This window comes from Poeciliopsis prolifica, unplaced genomic scaffold, assembly GCF_027474105.1.
Source record: "Poeciliopsis prolifica strain line A6 unplaced genomic scaffold, Auburn_PproV2 SCAFFOLD001, whole genome shotgun sequence".
Classification (NCBI taxonomy): domain Eukaryota; kingdom Metazoa; phylum Chordata; class Actinopteri; order Cyprinodontiformes; family Poeciliidae; genus Poeciliopsis; species Poeciliopsis prolifica.
Genome location: NW_026562376.1, coordinates 26180030 through 26198872, shown reverse-complemented (window position 1 = coordinate 26198872; position 18843 = coordinate 26180030). Strand labels below are relative to the sequence as shown.

Sequence of the window (18843 nt, the reverse complement as noted above, 5' to 3'; positions counted from 1 at the left end):
TTCATCACCTTTGAGTCATTGGCAGCCTAATCAGCTGATTGTGCTGAACTTAGGAGTAATCTCATGAGTTCAATGAATAAATTGCATAGGACTTAGTACACATCCCTGTGGAACCTTGCATATTTAGGAGAAAGTCTTCACATCCAACTTTAGGCTCTAAGCTGAGGGAGTACTGGGTCAGCACTGAAATACAAAGATATGATACAAAGATCAAGACTTTGGTTTTGACGTTTTTTTTAACACTGTTATTCAGAAACATCTTACATTATGCTAAGTTTTCTGAAAACAAATGATAGCTTTAGATTTTTCTTTGGTTAAAATGTTTTCTATTGTTTATCTAGGAGGAACATGATTGGTCATGAGATACTCTTGCTACTTACTATAGTGTACATTCATGCACATGTGTTTGTTTCCCAGGATAACTAAGTCAGTAGCTCTTAGTGGTTTTACACCTGAAACTAACTATTTGAATTGGGAGGCAAACTTTACCAATGCATTGATAATTTTCAAAAGTCTTATTTTGATTATTTTTATCAAAATGACAATGTAATAGTTAGATCAAGACTATTGTCTTAATTTAGTTATCAAGGAAATAATTTCCTATGTTGGCATATGGTTTGTATTAATGGATTGTTTCAAACTCACTATGTCTATTTCACAGAGTAATCAGAAGGGGGAAAATAAATGTATGGCACTAAGCATGTAAAAACAATGATACAATGCTTCTTTCCCTCAGTCAGCTGATATCCAGCAGCAGCTCACTTTCCTGTTGTCCAAATCTTCAAGTCTGGAGGAACTCTTGCTAGAGGACTGTGGATTGAAAGTGTGAGTTTGAGGGCGTGGGGAGGTTTGTTTGTTTTGTTTTTTTATATAAATGGGTGCTCTGAAGGAAGCATGAATGTTGTCTTTCAGCAAATGCTGAAGGTGAAATACAAATCTTGTGCATTAGTCAGTAGATTACGCCAGTCCACTAGGCCAACACTGACAGGACATGATCATGACCTGTAATTCTGTAATGCGGCAGCATTTTGTACAGCTTACAGCCCCTGAATAAACGAATTATCAAGACCAGCATCCACAGTGTTACAGCGATCAAAGTGAGTTGTAAGAAAAGCTTGAATTATGTTTCAGTCCACAGAGAAACATTTACTTTATTCAGGAGACTTAGCTAAAAAAAAATCTCTTCTTTACCACTGAACTAATCTGTCAGAAGCTGCCATTCTACATTACAGTTACACTAAGGTTCCTAATAATAATTATTATTATAATTATTATAATAATACAATAAATGATAATAATAATATTAATAACAACAACAATAATAATAATAGTTATTATCCAGGTACTATTTATTATTATTATTATTATTATTATTATTATTATTATTATTATTATTAAGATAATGATCTTAATATTCAATATTAACATGAATATTATTTATATTTCTAAAGACATAAATGTCACCACTTGATGAACTATTCCAGATTATAGCATAAGCTAATAAACACCTTGACAAGTTGCAAAACAGATGTAATGTATGATACAATAACAGAACAGAGTTTAATTCGACACAACACACAGACAAACATGCAGATGAAGTATCTAATGAACCAAAAGCACCAGCAACACAATATGATTCGCCTCAGGTTCCAGAAATTGTTTCTGGATCTTGCTTTACAAGATAAATTATGAACTTTATTCAACATGTCATCAGCTGTTTTTCAGCTCAAGATGGGTCTCAATTTATGATGGGCCACATGCTGTTTTTCCTTTCAACATCATACTCCAAAAGTGGAAAATAAAAGTACTGCTGCTGGTATTTGTAGAGCACAAGAAGTGATAAATATATTGACAAGTTATTTATTCTGCTGCAGAGACTTTGCTGTGAAAATGGCTGCTGCCCTTCAAGAGCACACATCTCCCCCCCTGAAAGCCCTCAATCTGTCAGGAAACTCCATTGAAGAAAAAGGTGGTCCTTTGTCATCTCTTTTATTCATCTAAGATATAAAATAGAATTGTTGATGTGACCCAAATACACAAAATGTAAATTTTTTTTAATTAGTTTTGCATTTGGTAAATATGTTCTAATTGATAATTTTCTATTTAGGTGTAATCGCCCTCAGTCAGGAGATCAAGCATTTGAATGAGGGACTGAGGTTCCTCTCCCTGAGTCGTGTATCAATGAATGCCAAAGGTACAAATATTAATATATTAAACTCAGTGAACAGAGAGCAGAACATCAGAACCAACCTTATATTTCATGGGACATGCACCTAGAAGATATAAAACATTGCCTCTTTATTTCTTTGGAGAACAGTGTTTAAACTGATCAACATTCCTAGGACTATCTGAGGGATCTATGACCTGAAATGATTAATACTGTTTAACTTGTGATGCTTTTAAATGATAAGCTTGCTGACAATGCAGTCTTTAGTTTATATTTTCTGTGTTTGTAGGTCTTGGTTGTCTGGGTCAGGTGCTGTCTTCCTGTCAGCAGTTTTCTACCTCTCTGACTCATCTTAACCTGTCTTGCAACCCAGGAAGTCTGATGACTGAGGACGCCACGGTAACCTCTGCTCTTAACTGAAACACATCTTACCTGAGTATTGACCGTTTCTTTACAAAACAACATGCTTGAAAATACATAAGAAAAAAATTTCTGTCCCTTTACTGGATTTTTCTGTGTTTGTTTTGATCATACAGAACATTTTAAACAGTAGTGCTAATCAGTGATGTTTCTCATTTTTTGGGCATGTACCCCAAGAGAAAATAAATTGTTTTTTTTTAGATACATTTTTGATGGTTCTTTCTGACAATGTATGTAAATATTTTGCAACTGCAGATAAGTACTTAAAAGTTTGATTGTGTTTTTGCAGTTTCTCTTCAAGTTCTTGTCTGGCACAAACTCCCTGTCACATTTGGACCTCAGTGACACCAACTGCCCTCTGGACACAGTGAGAGAAAATCTTTTCCTTGCTTTTACAAGACAGTTAAACTGTCAGATATTTTTTGCAATCAGCTTGAATGTCCTTAACAGAAAATCCTAAAATCTTTGATTTTAAGACAAATGCTGCAATTCTGTTTTATGCTCTTGTTCTCATGGACTTCAGTGAACAATATTCCAATAATGAGACAATGTGTCAGGTTTTCTCTTATAATGTATTGATGTTGCACGTCATTACAAAACCATGCCAAGATGTAAATGTAAATTGAAATCCAGCACTTGATCAAACATTGCTCACACTCTGACATTTTTTATTTTGTCCTGAAATATTTCCTCATCCTCTTCTTTCAGTCACAACTGTTCATTCTAATGTGTCGTGCAGCTATTTGTTTCACTATCTGCTGGATGTTGCTACAAGCTGACTCACCTGAACCTGGCCAGAAACCCCTTCAGCCACAGGTCAGTTCCATTCTCCTGGAACTGCAGGAATCCACCAGTCTTTGGCTTTTCTCAGAAGAAAGAACTCTGCATATGAGCAGGAGCTCATATACTTTACTGAAACACATAATTGCTGTACTGAGTGAATGATGTCCACAGAAATCCAAAAAGTATGCCTAAATACACCAACAGTCGTGGAATGAAGATAGCAGTAATAATCTGCAGTTAGGTACCGGATCTGTTTCAGACACTTTCCAACACATCTGAGACCGGATGCTGACTGATCCACTAATAAATATTGTAGGCTTAAAAGAGACATTTTGATAATTTTACTATAGACAATTAAATTATAATTGTATCCAGGTACTATTTTTATTTTAAAGCAGTAAATGCTGTGTAATTTTGATGGGTTTAATGTAAAAATTATCTTGTTAAAAGAAAAAAAAGGATCTTGTTATCAAGGTCAAAAATTATTGCAAATTTTATCTCAAGTGCAAAGTCATTTGCCATAGATTTATGAGATTTATGATTAATAAATAAAGAGGAATCCAATATGTGACAACCTTAAATCAGAAGTTCTCAGTTCTGGTCCTCAGGATCTGCAGTGCTTCAGGTTTTAGGACTTTCCCTCCCAACACATATCTGACTGAAATCAACAGGTGTGCTGGAACAGAAACACATGAGGGACATTGGGCCCTGAGGACCAATGTCCCTTAGATACATACAAAATTATTTAAAGGCCTGTATGTTTTTCCCAAATTGTATGTATCTATGAGTTTAATGAAGGTATATTTCTTTCCTGTAAATGTCACAAACTGTGTAAATATGCAGTACTTCACAAATCCAACAGAGGACAGTCTCAGTTTGCACACAGATAGATCAAAATTATTTTAAATGGGAGGACAACAACAGCGTCTAGTGTGTTCTCACCCCCTACAACCCAGCATGTGTAGTTGGGACTAAAGGATAGATGACCAAAAACTGTTTTTTTACTGTAGTGAAATGTTTATGATGTTTCCTATTCATCAACATGAACAGTACGGCTTTTCCGAACTGATGATGAAATAACCAAAATAACCATAAGACAAAAATACATGTAGTGAAGTATAATATATTTACATGAAACATGTGTTTTGTGCCTCAGTCCATTGTCAGAATCAGTGTTCTGAGGTGATCAACTTTCTACATGTGTGTAGGAAAGTCCGGGAGGTCACCAGAAGTATCCAGGAGTTCTTCAGTCAGAGCTGTGAGCTCAGATACGTTGGCCTGTCTGCAACCAAACTACCTCCACAAGCTCTCAGGTGTGTTTACTCCCTGCTAAACCTACACTTATTACACCACTACACTCTATAATGGAATCTATTTAATTTGACAAATAATTCATAAACCTCTGAACACAGAATTCTGAATTCACAAAACCAAAAATAAACTTTTATTTGAAAAAAGAGCAATAACACAACGTGAACTGAAGGTGCACAGATTCAAGTTGGTGCACTGAGAGCTGGAGTGTATTATGTTACATCTTCATGGAACTGAATATTATCACTCTTAAACACAAAGCTACAATGAATAACATGATCCCCAATTACTTGAACATGTTTTTGGTGTGTGGCTCCTCCCACACTCCACACAGAGAAATCCTGAAGGCTCCCAGGGAATATGGAGACCATTTGGGGATCATTTTTACTTGTAACTGGAGATTTGTCTGAAGCAGTTATTCTGCACAATTAACTGACATATGGGTCATTTTCTTGTTTTGCAAACAGGTTATTGCTGCAAGGTCTTGCCACCAACACTCATCTCTTTGGTTTGGAGTTAGATCTCAGCAGTTGTGAGGTAGACACCACTCTAACAAGCTCTCATGTAAATTTCATGGTTTTTAAGTTATGGTCTTAAGCAGCAGTGATAAACATGATGAGTTTTTTTATATTTGTATCCATGCGTATAGCTGTGCTCAGCAGGGGCCCAGGTGATACAGGAGCACATCTCTGAGGCTACAGCGATCAGAAGTTTGGATATTTCTGACAACGGTACACAAAACCGCAGTGTGCACCACACACAGCTCTGTATGGGACTAAGTGGGGTGAAGCCTCGGACGTGCTACAGGGGGCTAAGAAATTGTTGAATTTGCAGTGTAACAATTTCTTTATATTTTCTGATAAAAAATATAATCATAATGCACTCCACTCATCAGCTACAGTTATCTTTCTTTTCAATTTAATGCACTTCACTTTACTTAAATAAATATGATTAAACACAGAAAGTAATACATTAGCATATTGCTAAATCAAATTTTTTTTTTTATTTATAATCAAATACATCAAATTAAATAGAAATAATTCCAATACATTTCAATTAGTATATTTAGGTTGACGTTCACAGTCAGTTCAACTGCAGTCAGTTATAGAACAAAACAGTGAGATTCAGTTGATCATCAATTGCCAATTAGTACAAATCTCTCTATATGTGAAACCATCAGATTGCATCTAAGGTTCACTTCATACAATCCCCTGTTATTTGAAAGCACAGGGTGACAGTGGGGAGGAACAGCTTCCTGGTAACAGGAAGAAATGTCTAGGAGAACCATGTCAAGAAAAGAGGGTTGACAAAATGATGGCTGTATTCATTAATAGTTATAACAGTAACTGTTTATAAATATTTTTATCCTGTATAGCACTTCTGGATAGATGCAAACTACATTTTGTTGCTTGTACATGTGACAGTGCAATGACAATAAAGTTGAATTCTATTCTTCTATTCTATTCTATTCTAATATGTGTTTTTACAAGCTAAAAAGCGAGTTTCTCCTTTATGGGACAGTGAACTAATCAGATGGCGATCCATCTGATTAGTTATCAGCTTTGGGACTGTGTCTCCTGTGTTTCATCAACTGCTCTGTAATTACAGGTTTTGAGAATGATATGGTGACTCTGGTTCTGTCTGTTGGTCGGTGCCAGTCTCTTCATCACCTTGCTCTTGGAAGGAACTTTGCCATGAAGTCCAGGTCTGGTGAAAAAGACACACAGATTATTTTACTCCATAGCTGTTAAATCTATTGCTTGCTTATTTAGTGTGAGCAACTGAGATAAACAAATTATCTACACAATGATGTATGCATCATCCCCATGTTGCCAAAGAAGCTCTGACTGATTGAGGGGTTAGATGGATCAGAGACTGAGACATTTGTGAACTGCTGGTTGCTGTCGGTTACAGCCCCTTTATGTTAGAGTATACTGACATATGAGTGAAGGTTAAGCATTCAGTGCATCTGGAAATTATTCATAACACTTCATTTTTTTCAATGATACAGCCTTATTGTATTGTACTAATTTTTTTTTCCTCAATTCTTCACACAAATACCTCATTATGACAATGTTGGAAATCTTTTTTCAGTTTTGTAAACTTACTAAAATAAGAAAATATTTATTTACACTAATTTTTAAAAATTGTTTTATCTTTAATAAAAGATCAAAAATGTATCTTTAATTAGTTAAAGATTAAAAAATGTATCTTTAATTAGTTAAAGATTAAAAAATGTATCTTTAATTAGTTAACGATCAAAAAATTTATTTTTAATTAGTTAAATATCAAAAACATTTATCTTTAGTTAAAGATAAATTTTTTTATCTTTAATTAGTTAAAGATAAAAAAAAATATCTTTAATGAGTGTGCAAAACACTCAACATTGCCCCACATCTTCATGTACTTTAGGCTCCACCAACACTTCAGAATAAATTTATTGGTGTTTATTACACTTACAATAAGAACTTTTGAAATCAGCTAATAGTTTGGGTGAGTACAGTTGCAAGTATCATATAGGTATGCTTGTGTTGCTAAGGTTGCTCCATGGCAGGTTTCAGTAGTGACTTTGGGGACCACAGCCCCATCCCTCAGCTCTTGATGGAGGCGGAGATAAACTCTATGTCACAGACATCCAGAAACTTTGTTAAAGTTAAAATCAATGTTGATTATATGATTGAAAAACTAGATTTGCAGTAAAATTATACTAAACCAATGATGTTCTGATGATGCTCTCCTATCTCTCCTCCTGCCAGCAGTAATAGATACTTTGTGTCTACTTCAGTTTTTGCAGTTCAGTTTTAAAATGCTGCTCTGACAGTGGCTAAGAAGGTTAAAAGGAAAAAAAGCAGTAATATCAGGACCCATATAAACTAAGACACTCAGCGTGTTCCTACATGTTTCTCACAGTATATCAGACTCAAAACATACAAACACATTTATGTTTACACTCTGTTTTAATAGGACTTGTTGATAATTGGTTTGTAGAAAATTTCAGTGGTTCTCCAGTTAACAAAACTATTGAGACCTGCAGAAAGTATTGCAGTTCAATTAGATTTGGGCCCTGGGTATAGATTTCTTATATTTTACAAACATACCAGTAAATTATTGGTACTGATATGTTGCCATGTGTTTGCATGCTTTCGTCTTAATTTGGAGCAGAGCTCTCACCGACCTTCTTCATCGTATAGCGCAGCTCATTCAGGATGAAGAGTGTGTAAGTAATATTGTTATTTTCATCTCATTTACTCAATGTAAATTATGAACATTATTCCCTCATTTCTGTACAATTTTAGAACATTTTAGATTGACTACCCGTCTGGAATCACAATTTATATTTAAAAACACATTCAGGTCCATGGTGCCAAAGGTGTGGAAGGCTGCTTTCACATAGGATGCAGCATGCACTGAGCTTATTGTAGGGCAGGAGTAGTCACAAAAATGCTGGAAAAAGATGTATCAGTCACTGCTGCCAAAGTAAGCTGATTGTTACAAAGGACAATTGTTTTAAGTGTAAAATTTAAAAAGATTTTAAAGATCTAATTTCTGTCGCTTTTTAATCTCACTTCTGATCCTAAATTGTCAGAGAGTGTTGATCTATGTGTCTTTGATCTTGTGTCAAAACCTCCAGATACTGAAACATTGCTTGCTTCATATGCGTATCAGGTGTTGTAGACATGCATCAGGTTGTGCTTGATTAGAGGCACAGCTCTGCTCCGCCATCCAACAACACATCCACAAATGCAGTGCCCAGAACTTCTATGTTAAAGCATTCATAGACCCTCACCAGACTGTAGCACTTAAGATTGTTGTTAAAGTACTCAGGGGAGGCCTTTCTGAAACAATGTAATGCAATGTAAAGGGCTCTAGATGATTTTTAATTCCATCTTTATTTCTGCAGCCCCTGCAGTCTCTCTCAGTGTCTGACTCTAAGCTGAAAACAGGGATGCACATTCTGCTTAGCGCTCTTGGGGGCCATGCTACTCTAACTGAACTGGACATCAGTGGGAATAATATTGGAGACACTGGAGCCAAAATGCTGGCAAAAGCCCTGATGACCAACACCATGCTGAGGTACAGAAAGAAGCAGAAACACTTGATCTGATCAAAATTATTGATGCTGTTTCCTGTCTCGCTGAGTACTTCAGTGAGACAGATAATGCATGTGACAAGGGTCTACCATGAGAAATGTTTTCTTGGGAGCCAAGAAATTTGTAAATTGTCAAATTTGTTTCATTTCATAAAATTATGGAGTGAAGTGGGGCACTGAAAGAATTGTGATCAAATTGTGTTTAAATAAGGTAACAGTTTTATTTTATTATGACAGAAAATTACCCAATCTAAAAAAAAGCTACATGAAGTTTATTTATTTAAGCTTCAATTTAACCAGGAGAACCAGCTCTCAACTGCAAACATGACCTTACATGTCTGTAAAGTGATCAGTTCTTCCTTAGAATCTTTAATTTTTCAGTTTGCTACTGAGAAGAGCCAAAACTGTTTCTTCAGTTGTTCCCCTAACAGTGACAATGAAAGCAAACTCAAATTCATATAATTCACCAAATAAAGACAATAAAGATATTGTATGAGTCCTTCTTCTGGATTGAGTCAAGAGCCATATTGGAACAATTCAATATGGGTCTTAAGAAAGTTGCAGCAGCTCTGTCTTTGTCCTTCTAGGTCTATAACATGGGACAGAAACAACGTCACTGTCAGGGGTTTCCAGGATGTGGCAGATGCCTTGGAAAGGTATTTCTCTTCCACAGACACACTTACTATGTTTTCCTATCTTCACAAAGACTTTGCATTAACTTCCATTTGTCTTTCAATCTTTTCTGTAGTCTAATCCTCACCCGTACTCCAAACCTAACCATTGCCAGTACATGCCTAACCCAAAACCTAACCTAAACTCAATTCACACCTGAGTCCTAAACCCAACTCATAAACAGTACTTTAGTTTTGGTCCCCACAAAGAGCAGGAGCCCCACAATGTAGAATGTGTTAGAATACAATGTATCAAATACAAGGCCACACACATACGCGCACACACCCAAACACACACACAATAAGAGACCGGATTAGTTCAAGAGAAGAGGATGTTTCATGACTGGCTTTGTCTGAATTGTTTGGAAGTGTGTGTTATTATAATTGATCAGTATATAATATCTTGGTGATAAACTGAATAAAATGTTATTTTCTACAGAAGTTAACTATCTTAGACTTTGATGAAACAAAGATACCCTTTGCAGCTAACTGCTAGTAGGCACAGGCAAAAGCAGCAGTGGATTTCAGTCATTTTCAGTGTTCACCACTGGTTCTACAGTCCATCCCAGACCAACACACATTGACAGACTTCAAGAAATACAAGCTCATTAATTGGGGGAGGACATTTGCCATTAGCAATATCAAGTCTGAAGGTGGAAGATTCATAAAAAAACAAATTCTGAGATAGTTTTTTTTTGTCATTTTTATTTTGGGTCTACAAACAAAACATACATTTTAAATCAGCCTCTCTGCACCCCTCAGCCTCAGATCAAATTCAGATTGTGCAGTAAATAAAATGTGGCCTGAAAAACGAATACATTTTGCACCTGGTAAGTGTATTTATGCTGACATCTAATTAGTGTCACTTGCTTTTTTCGGATAATGGAATCAGACGAAAAAGATAGAGATAAATTATGCATGAAGTTTGGAACTTTCCAAAATTTACATATTAGTAGTTGATCATCAATAGGTAATTAAATATGAATTATGAATTTATATGTAGCCAGAGGTAGAGCTAAAAATAAAGAAATATAATTTATCATTTTAGAGCCATTATGACTCAGAAACAGGATTAAAAAGGCAAACTGCCAGAGCTTACTATTTCAATACAAGATTTTTACTGTGTAATTTTAAGTAAATTTACAGTTTCCCCAATATACAATCACTTACAAAAAAATGTAAAACAAATTTGATTAAGATTGGAAATCATTCCTGTGCTTCTAATTTAAAATATTGATTCTAATTTTCTTCATAAAATGTGTTGTTTTAATTTTGTCACACTTATTTACCTAAAGTCCAGGCTTTACTGATGACTCCATGACAAAGGCCCACAAGATAGAAGCTCACTGGCTTATTGGAAAATGGAACAAAAGCTGAAAACTTTTCAAAATATATAATCACAGTATTACTAGATAAGCCAGACAAAATCTCACTTTTGTTGGCATACCTTCCTTGTCAGACCATCTGACAGTCAATGCCAGATAACGTTATTTTGAAAGTAATGGAACAGTTATTATGGTTCAAATTAATTAATGTGAAAAAAAAATTAATATTCAGTTCCAAGTAGTCCTCATGGAACAGAATGAATGTTATTTATTCATATTCTAAAAGTTTGTTAATAGAAAGTTTTATCTGTACATTCTACCACAGTTCTTCTGCCCTTTTAGGACATTCATGATCATGATATGGCCGGAAGTGAACACTGTTGTTTTAGATGCTGAATTTCATAGTAAATCTAAAAATAACCCACAGAGAAACGTTTGGCTAATAATTTCAGTAATCGCTCAGTGGGAAAAATTACTTTTTAGGAACATATTTGTAAACCTTTACCTCAGATTTCTGAATAGTCTAGGTTTCTGTACAGGCATGTGTAATAAACAACTTTTTGTATTCTGTTGTCAATGCATGTTGATGCATGTTTTCTGTGTTTTGTAGGAACTTTACTCTACAGAAGATGCCTCCCCCATTGGCTGATATCACACAAAGTTACCGCAGCAACCCAGAGCAAACAAAAGAAGCCCTGAACAAGGTTGTTTATTCATTTAAGTGTGTTTGCATGTGAGTGTGCATAAAAGTATATAATTAAATAAGGATGGAATATAGGAAATGAACTGGCTCTGCTTTTCAATGTTATAGGATTTATTCTGGAAATGAAGGATGAAGTTGTGGTTTTCATTTTAATATGTTTTGTGTGTCCAGATTCAGCAGTGTCTGTCCAGAAACAACATGAGACATTCTGGCAGTGTGGAGCTTCAGCAGGTGTTCAGGAGTCAACAGTCTGAGAAGGTATGAAACAGATAACCATGGCTGCGCTTACAGCTGAATTTACTATGTAACTAGAACACTGCATTAGGTCCGACCCATACACTCTGACTGGTCTCAGAACTAAAACATTTTTCTCAACAACAAAAATGTATGTGCACATGGTGTCTTGAATTCTAATCAAAAGTACTTTATTATCTTCTCTTTGAAAAATAAAGAGATTAGGAATGTTCTACTTCTCATTTTCAGCACTGCATAAATGTTACTGAACAGAGACTGATTAAACGGACAAATAAAACCAGATTATACTGAGTAAACAGATGTATGAAGATCTGAGGGATTCTTACTTGAAAAGCAAGTTGGCCGAAGACCATTTAGACCAGCAGCAGAATAGGCATATAACTCTGTAGGGAGCTGCCGCAGCAAGGCGTGACAGTATTCTTTTTTCATCAGACTTCTTTAGCTTAAAGTCAGTCTTCACGGGAAACAGTCAGAAAAAAGCAAGACACATTTAGAATAATTCTTTTAAAATGATTTGACTTTGATGCAGGTCTGTCAGTTCAGCTCAGCTCAGACCAGACTCCTCCGTTTTCATCTGTATGTTTTCCCCCGTTTTTTCCCTTTGTCCTCAATTTCAGATGATCCAAGGTATGTGTCGACAGCTGGAAGACACCCTGCAGCGTGTAAGCCACTGTAATACCCAGGCGGTCCAGAATGATATTATGGCTGCACATGAAGTGCTCCAAAACGCCAGAGAGTCTCTGAAGGTAAACATTTCAGTTTCTTTTTTGGAAAAATAACAAATTATGTTGCTGTAAGCCTAAGTAATTTCATACAGTCTCTGTGTATTATAAGCTGATATTTTATTGTAACTTATAAAAAATTAGGCCAGTGCAAATCGTTTTAAAATATTCTGTCTGAAGAATAATCAAGTTTCAACTTTTTGTCAGTTAATCATTCTCTTTCTTGTCTTTCGGGGCTTTTCACATGCAGCTGCTTCCATCTCTGTGTGAGGAGAGCAGGAAGTGTTCGTCTGCTGGAGACTGGGTGATGGATATCTTGTCTGATACTGCCTCAGTACTAACTCAGGAAATCAAAAAAGACTTTCAGGTACACGAATATTTAATTATCTGATAGTCACAGATTTGATATGTATTGACTAGTTTTGTAAAATTTGGTTTATCAAAGTGTTGGACTTAAAACATGTTTTTTTAGCGCATTGACTCATCAAAGACATCATAGGTTTAATTGTGAGAGGCCTTTTTGTTTCTTGTCATACTCTGGACTCTTGATCTGAACTTATGGTCTTGATTTCTTTAGGAGCTGGGTCAAGACTTGATGGGCTATGCAGAAACAGTGTGTCCAAGGGTGGTGCAGCGCTCCAGTGTCTGCAAGAGTCTATCAGAGTGCATGTCTAAAAGAAGCAAGCAGGCAGAAATATTCCTAAGAAGCACCCTGGTGGAAACCGCAGGGCAAATCATCAGCACCAGATTGAGGCAAGAACCGTTTCATGTGCACATGTTACTTAAATGTGTATTTTATTTATTTATTTTGTCATATTCATAATAGTTCACTAGCTTTAATTTCCCACTTGTGGGGCCAATAAAGGATTGTCTTACTCATCTATACTTTGTAAACATTTGCACATACTTTTGTATTCTTGAAGCCACAATGAACCTAACCAGCTACAGTTTCTAAACTACTGGGACTTTTCCATCGAAAGAACTCTAATTCTTAGAGTTTGATTCAGTTCAGGCCTTCAAACTTCACTGTTCTGTTGAACAACAACCATTGCCTCTTTTTTGGGGAGCCACAGATTCACTATTAATAGGGTTACACTGAGATTTAGGAAAGCAAAGCAGTAAGATGGCTGAACTGGCTGAGCTGTGCACATTACGTTTGTACAGTGGGGCTCTTAACAACTGATAGTGAAGATGGGGTGTCATTTGCTGTCCAGTAGAAGGCACAAAATAAAAATCAAATGCTGTGTTTTGTTGTTTCTTTAAGTAAATTGGCTTTTTTCCTATTGGTAACTTCCTGGGTGACTAGAGCACCCACAACACAAAGCTGTGCGCCTGAGTTGGCTCTTTGTTTGAGCTGTGGAACCTTTTAGTCTGGGAAACACACAATACTGGTACTCTAACCAGAATGGACTTTGAACTGTGTTGGTAAAAAAAAAATGCCTATATGAACACTGTAAAACATGGGTTTCATCATACTGTAACTTCTCTGTTTTGTATCATTCCAGTGAATTGAGACAAACATTGGCTGTGACGCTGGCTGAAAGCATGATAGAACAGATTCTACAAGATCTAACTGAAGCGCAGGACAAGATGGTAACTGACTTGTTTTGCACTAAAAACATTATGTTTGAAACTAAGATTGTCTAATTTAGTACAGCAGACACAATCTAACTCCTGATCAACAACCACTAACTCTCCACTGAGAATAAAACTAATGTGCAAATATGGATCTTTCAGCTGATAAGCTATTACTGGTCAAAACAAAGCACTCTTAACAAGCAACTAACATTCTCATTTTGTTAAAGATGAGAATTGTTTTGCATACAATTCTGAAATTGTCACAGTTCTTAAACTTTCAGATCCTGTGCAACAAGTATCACCAAATAATCAGGAAAAAGTGGGCGTTACCCTGTAGTCTGCATTTCTAAAGCCATAGCAAGTAACAGCTATCAAAACATCATCAGGACAACCTGAGCAGAAGTCTGTTTGGTTTACATTTTATTCTGTTGCAGTAGACATGACTGGAGTGACTGAGAATATGCAGAGGCACAAAACTATCAGCAGTTACTTACCTCCAGCAGTCCCACTCTTCATTGTATGATGAACTCAATTATATATTCAGCATTGTGTTGATCTGAATGGAAAATTCCTGTTGTGTGTAAAAATTCAGTTGTAAACATTGACATTTCTCTCACTTAATGTTTAGGACTCCCTAATAAGTGAAAATCCTTCCAGTGCTCAAAGAATCAATATCCCAGAGCTTCGACTGACTGACAGTGATTTTCCAACTGATGATGTAAGAGACACACGCTAGTTCTTCCTCATATTTATTGTGCTGTTTAGAAAACAGAAACACATATTTATGAGGTGAAGTTTTAACTTTGTTCCAAGTTTTTTTTGTCTTCATCTACAGTACAGTCCAGCATTCTGGAGAAGCAGTTTGCTTTCCAAGAGCCTAAGGCCTGCTGCTTCAATCAAAAGTAAGACAAAACAACTATTAGCAACATCTGACATGGGAAGGGTGAGAACCAACAGCTCACTGAGTCCTAGTTATTGCGTTCCCAGATAGTAATTGATCACTTGAAATGTGATGACTTTTGCCGCATGTCTTCCCCTCTTTCATTACCCACTTTCCAGTCTTACAACTGCAAAATAAACTCCACTGGAGCTGCCAAAACCCACAACAAAATGGTGATGTTCTGAACTCTAGCTCAGAACATCACCATCAGAGTTTTCATATGTCAGTCTTATATGGGCCATAACTTCAATACTCCACATTTGCAAGGAAAATGCATCAGTGGGATGAACAGCAGGCCTTAGTATGAGTAAATCCCATGAGTACCTTGGTAAATCCGCTATGCTAGTGTAATATGATGAGATGTTTTATTCATTAATGAAATTTTAAGTAGACTAACCAGTTCAAACTGTTGTCCTACCAAATTCATCATGTGTGTTACCAGAACAGTTTGTAGTCCCCTGTTGTTGTCTTCATGTATCTTGTGCCATGTGTAGCCAATATCTGGCTTACACTCAGCATTGTCTGACTAATTGGAGCATGGCTTGCTTACTTACTTTCACACCACTGACTTTCAGCTGTGGAGAGAAAGAGAGACCAGAAAATGGAGGAGGGAGTGCTGAAAGGAAGTGAAGGAAACACGGACAGATTTTGGAAACAGCTCTCAGTTCCCACTTCTGTTTTGTGAAAGCCTCATTATTGTAAAAATTAAAGTAATACTCATTTTTATATGGATTTCATTAATAATATTCCTGGTTTGACTGATTCAGATATTTAATTCAGTGTTATTCAATTTCGACATTTTGTTTTTGACACAGTGAAAGTAAAGGATTGATAGAGCCTGCTATGTTATCTCTTGGCACTATGCTAAAACTGTGTTGTTCTCTTTAGTACAGTATTACCACAACATCCATCTGCTGCTCTGTTTACTCCCTTTCTGTTCTCAGCTCCCCACACTCATCCTCCCACCCCTTTTCTCTCCGCATTAACCCCTCCTCCTCCTTTTTCTATTTTTCTTGCTGCACTGTTGTCCACATTCCCTCTGTATGCAGCTTTTTCAGGTTGAAATATATATGTAGATTATCAAATGCTTAGGCTTAGGCTAATGCTAAGGTGCCAGTCTTTCCTTCTTTCCTTTCTTCCTGCATCCATTCCTCTGTGTGCCTTTCCTCAGTGATGTTGCTTTATTTTCAGGTCTCTTGGATGCAGATTGTGAGCAACACACCAGGGAGAGAAGAACGGAGAGAGAGGGGGGAGGAGCTGCCAGAGAGGACGATGGAGGAGGAAGGTGTGCGCTCCCACAGTTGCCACTCTCAACCTCAAGTCCCTCCCTTTCCCCTTCTACTTCCTTGTCCCCCTCCCCCCAGCTACAGAGAAGGAGGAGGCTGATGGAGGGGGAGGTGGCATCAGTGGATGCTGCAGAAGCAGTATCAGGAGATAGTGGAGCATCGCTCAGCCCTCCTCCCAGCCGCCCCCCTAGAAGCTACAGGAGATAGTGGAGCATCCCTGTCTAAGCTCCAAAACAGGAGGCAGCTGGTGGTGGAGGCCTAAACGGACGACAGGCTCTCTTCCCTGGCTGCAGCCCCAGCGCAGGCCCCCACCCTGGCTCTGGAGTCTCTGTTTCTCCCATGGAGCCTCTACCAAGTCAGGGACAGACTCTTAGGCACTACACTGCCTCCCGACCACGGCCACGGCGCACACACACGCAACCCCCCACCTCCAGGCCTCAGGTGAGTTCACAGGCATCCACACATCAAAAACACGCAAATTAGCACATACAGCAGCATGATTCTATCTATCTATCTATCTATCTATCTATCTATCTATCTATATCTATCTATCTATCTATCTATCTATCTATCTATCTATATCTATCTATCTATTATCTATCTATCTATCTATCTATCTATCTATCTATCTATCTATCTATCTATCTATCTATCTATCTATCTATCTATCTATCTATCTATCTATCTATCTATCTATCTATCTATCTATCTATCTATCTATCTATCTATCTATCTATCTATCTATCTATCTATCTATCTATCTATCTATCTATCTATCGTATGTGTGATCGTGTGTGTAGGTGTTTGCCTGTACTGAGACTGTCAGACGTTCCAACTGTTCTCAAAGCTGGAGGTTCAACCACTCTTGCTCAATTTCTCTCTTGAAAAATAATTTTTTATTTCAATTATTCATGTTTTCATTTTACTGGATGTCTGTGTGTCTGCACTGCCCAACAAGCCATGTCTGTACACACATATACAGCTCTGGAAAAATCAAGAGACCACTTAGAATTACCAGTTTCTCTGATTTTACTTTTTATAGGTATTTGTTTGAGTAAAATGAACATTGTTCATTCCAAGTAAAAATTTGGTGTTTATTTACATAAAATGAAAATGGTCGAAATAAAAAAAAATTTAAAAATGCAGTGCTTTCAGACCTCAAATAATGCAAAAAAAAAAAAGAAAAGAAAAAAAGAAAAAAGTTTATATCAATTTAGAAACAATACTAATGTAATAACGCACTGGTGCTAAACCTTCAGTGATTTATCAACTAACAAAACTTTTTTAAAGTCTTTTTCTGACCTACACAGGGCCATTAGAAGGACTTCTGAACTTCGTGGTCTAAATGAGAGTGAATGTCATTGAACTCTTTGAGGGCAGTCTCAGTACTGTAGTCATCACAGAAACCTGATTGGAAGATGTCAAAGCAGTTGTAGATCATTAAGAAACTATTTATCTGTTTACAGCTTTTTCAGTAATTTTTCCGATGAATGGGAGGTTGGAGATCAGCCCGTAGTTCTGCAGTAGTGAGTTGTCCAGAATGTTCTTTTTTATCAGTGGTTTGATAACTGCTGTTTTTAAAGCCTGGGGGAAAACACCTGATGAAAGGATGAGTTTACTATTGGAATCAGATCAGATGCAATGACCACCACCTATGGGAGGTACCAAAGAGGTCGAGTGCAGTGTGGGACGGGTTGTAGCCGAGAGCAGGAACATTGGCAATCCGATCCTTAGCTATAGAACCTCTGGCTCTTGGGACGTGGGATGTCACCTCTCTGGTAGGGAAAGATCCCGAGTTGGTCTGTGAAGTTGAGAGGTACAAGCTAGAAATTGTCGGTCTCACTTCAGTGCATGCTTCTAATTCTGGAACTAGCCTTCTTCAGAGGGGTTGGACACTCTTTCACTCTGGAGGTGCCCCTGGTGAGAGGCACCAAGCAGGAGTGGGAAGCAGCTGATGGAAGCAGCCGAGTTGCATGCAAGTTTTTCGCTGAGGTAAAAACTGGGAGGAGTTTGGAGAGGCCATGGAGAAAGATTTCCGAACGGCTTAGGGCCACTATCTGGTGTCTCAGGAGTGGGAAGCAGTAGATCACTGACACTGTTTATAGTAAGGATGGTGTGATGCTGACCTATACTGGAGACATTGTGACCAGAATACTTTCAAGACCTCATTAATCCCACCAACATGCCTTCCATTGAGGAAGTGGAGCCTGGGGACTCCGGATCAAGTTCTCCTATCTCTGATAATGAGGTCACTGAGGTGGTTAAAGAGCTCCTCAATAGTAAGGTATGGGGTGCCCTTAGTCAACAGTCGGTTCATTACTTTTATGGTAAAACCCAAGGAATTGAAGTGATTTATTTTGGTGGCCTTAGGATTGTGTCTCTGCTTTTTGTTGAAGATGTAGTCCTACTAGCTTCATCAGGTCATGAGCTACAGCTCTCACTAGAGTGGTTTGCAGCCTCGTGTGAAGCGGCTAAGATGAGGATCAGTACCTCCAAATCCGAGGCTATGGTCTTGAGTCAGAAAAGGAAGGAGTGTCTTCTCCAGGTCAGGAGACCTGCCCAAAGAGGAGGAGTTTCAGTTTCTCAAGATCT

The 18843-nt window shown here is 37.3% G+C and overlaps 1 protein-coding gene across 1 annotated transcript in view; it reads left to right on the top strand.

The window, feature by feature from the left end:
- The window catches only part of carmil2 (capping protein regulator and myosin 1 linker 2), a 43493-nt gene that overhangs the window by 10361 nt on the left and 14289 nt on the right, over positions 1 to 18843 (top strand). The window contains 22 exon segments of the mRNA XM_055031224.1: positions 737 to 825; positions 1875 to 1969; positions 2108 to 2194; positions 2457 to 2566; positions 2877 to 2954; positions 3327 to 3403; positions 4579 to 4683; positions 5149 to 5218; positions 5331 to 5412; positions 6290 to 6386; positions 7844 to 7898; positions 8583 to 8755; positions 9359 to 9427; positions 11378 to 11471; positions 11642 to 11728; positions 12343 to 12471; positions 12698 to 12814; positions 13025 to 13200; positions 13953 to 14040; positions 14654 to 14743; positions 14861 to 14927; positions 16157 to 16692. Coding sequence (XP_054887199.1) covers positions 737 to 825; positions 1875 to 1969; positions 2108 to 2194; positions 2457 to 2566; positions 2877 to 2954; positions 3327 to 3403; positions 4579 to 4683; positions 5149 to 5218; positions 5331 to 5412; positions 6290 to 6386; positions 7844 to 7898; positions 8583 to 8755; positions 9359 to 9427; positions 11378 to 11471; positions 11642 to 11728; positions 12343 to 12471; positions 12698 to 12814; positions 13025 to 13200; positions 13953 to 14040; positions 14654 to 14743; positions 14861 to 14927; positions 16157 to 16692 — 2571 coding nt within the window.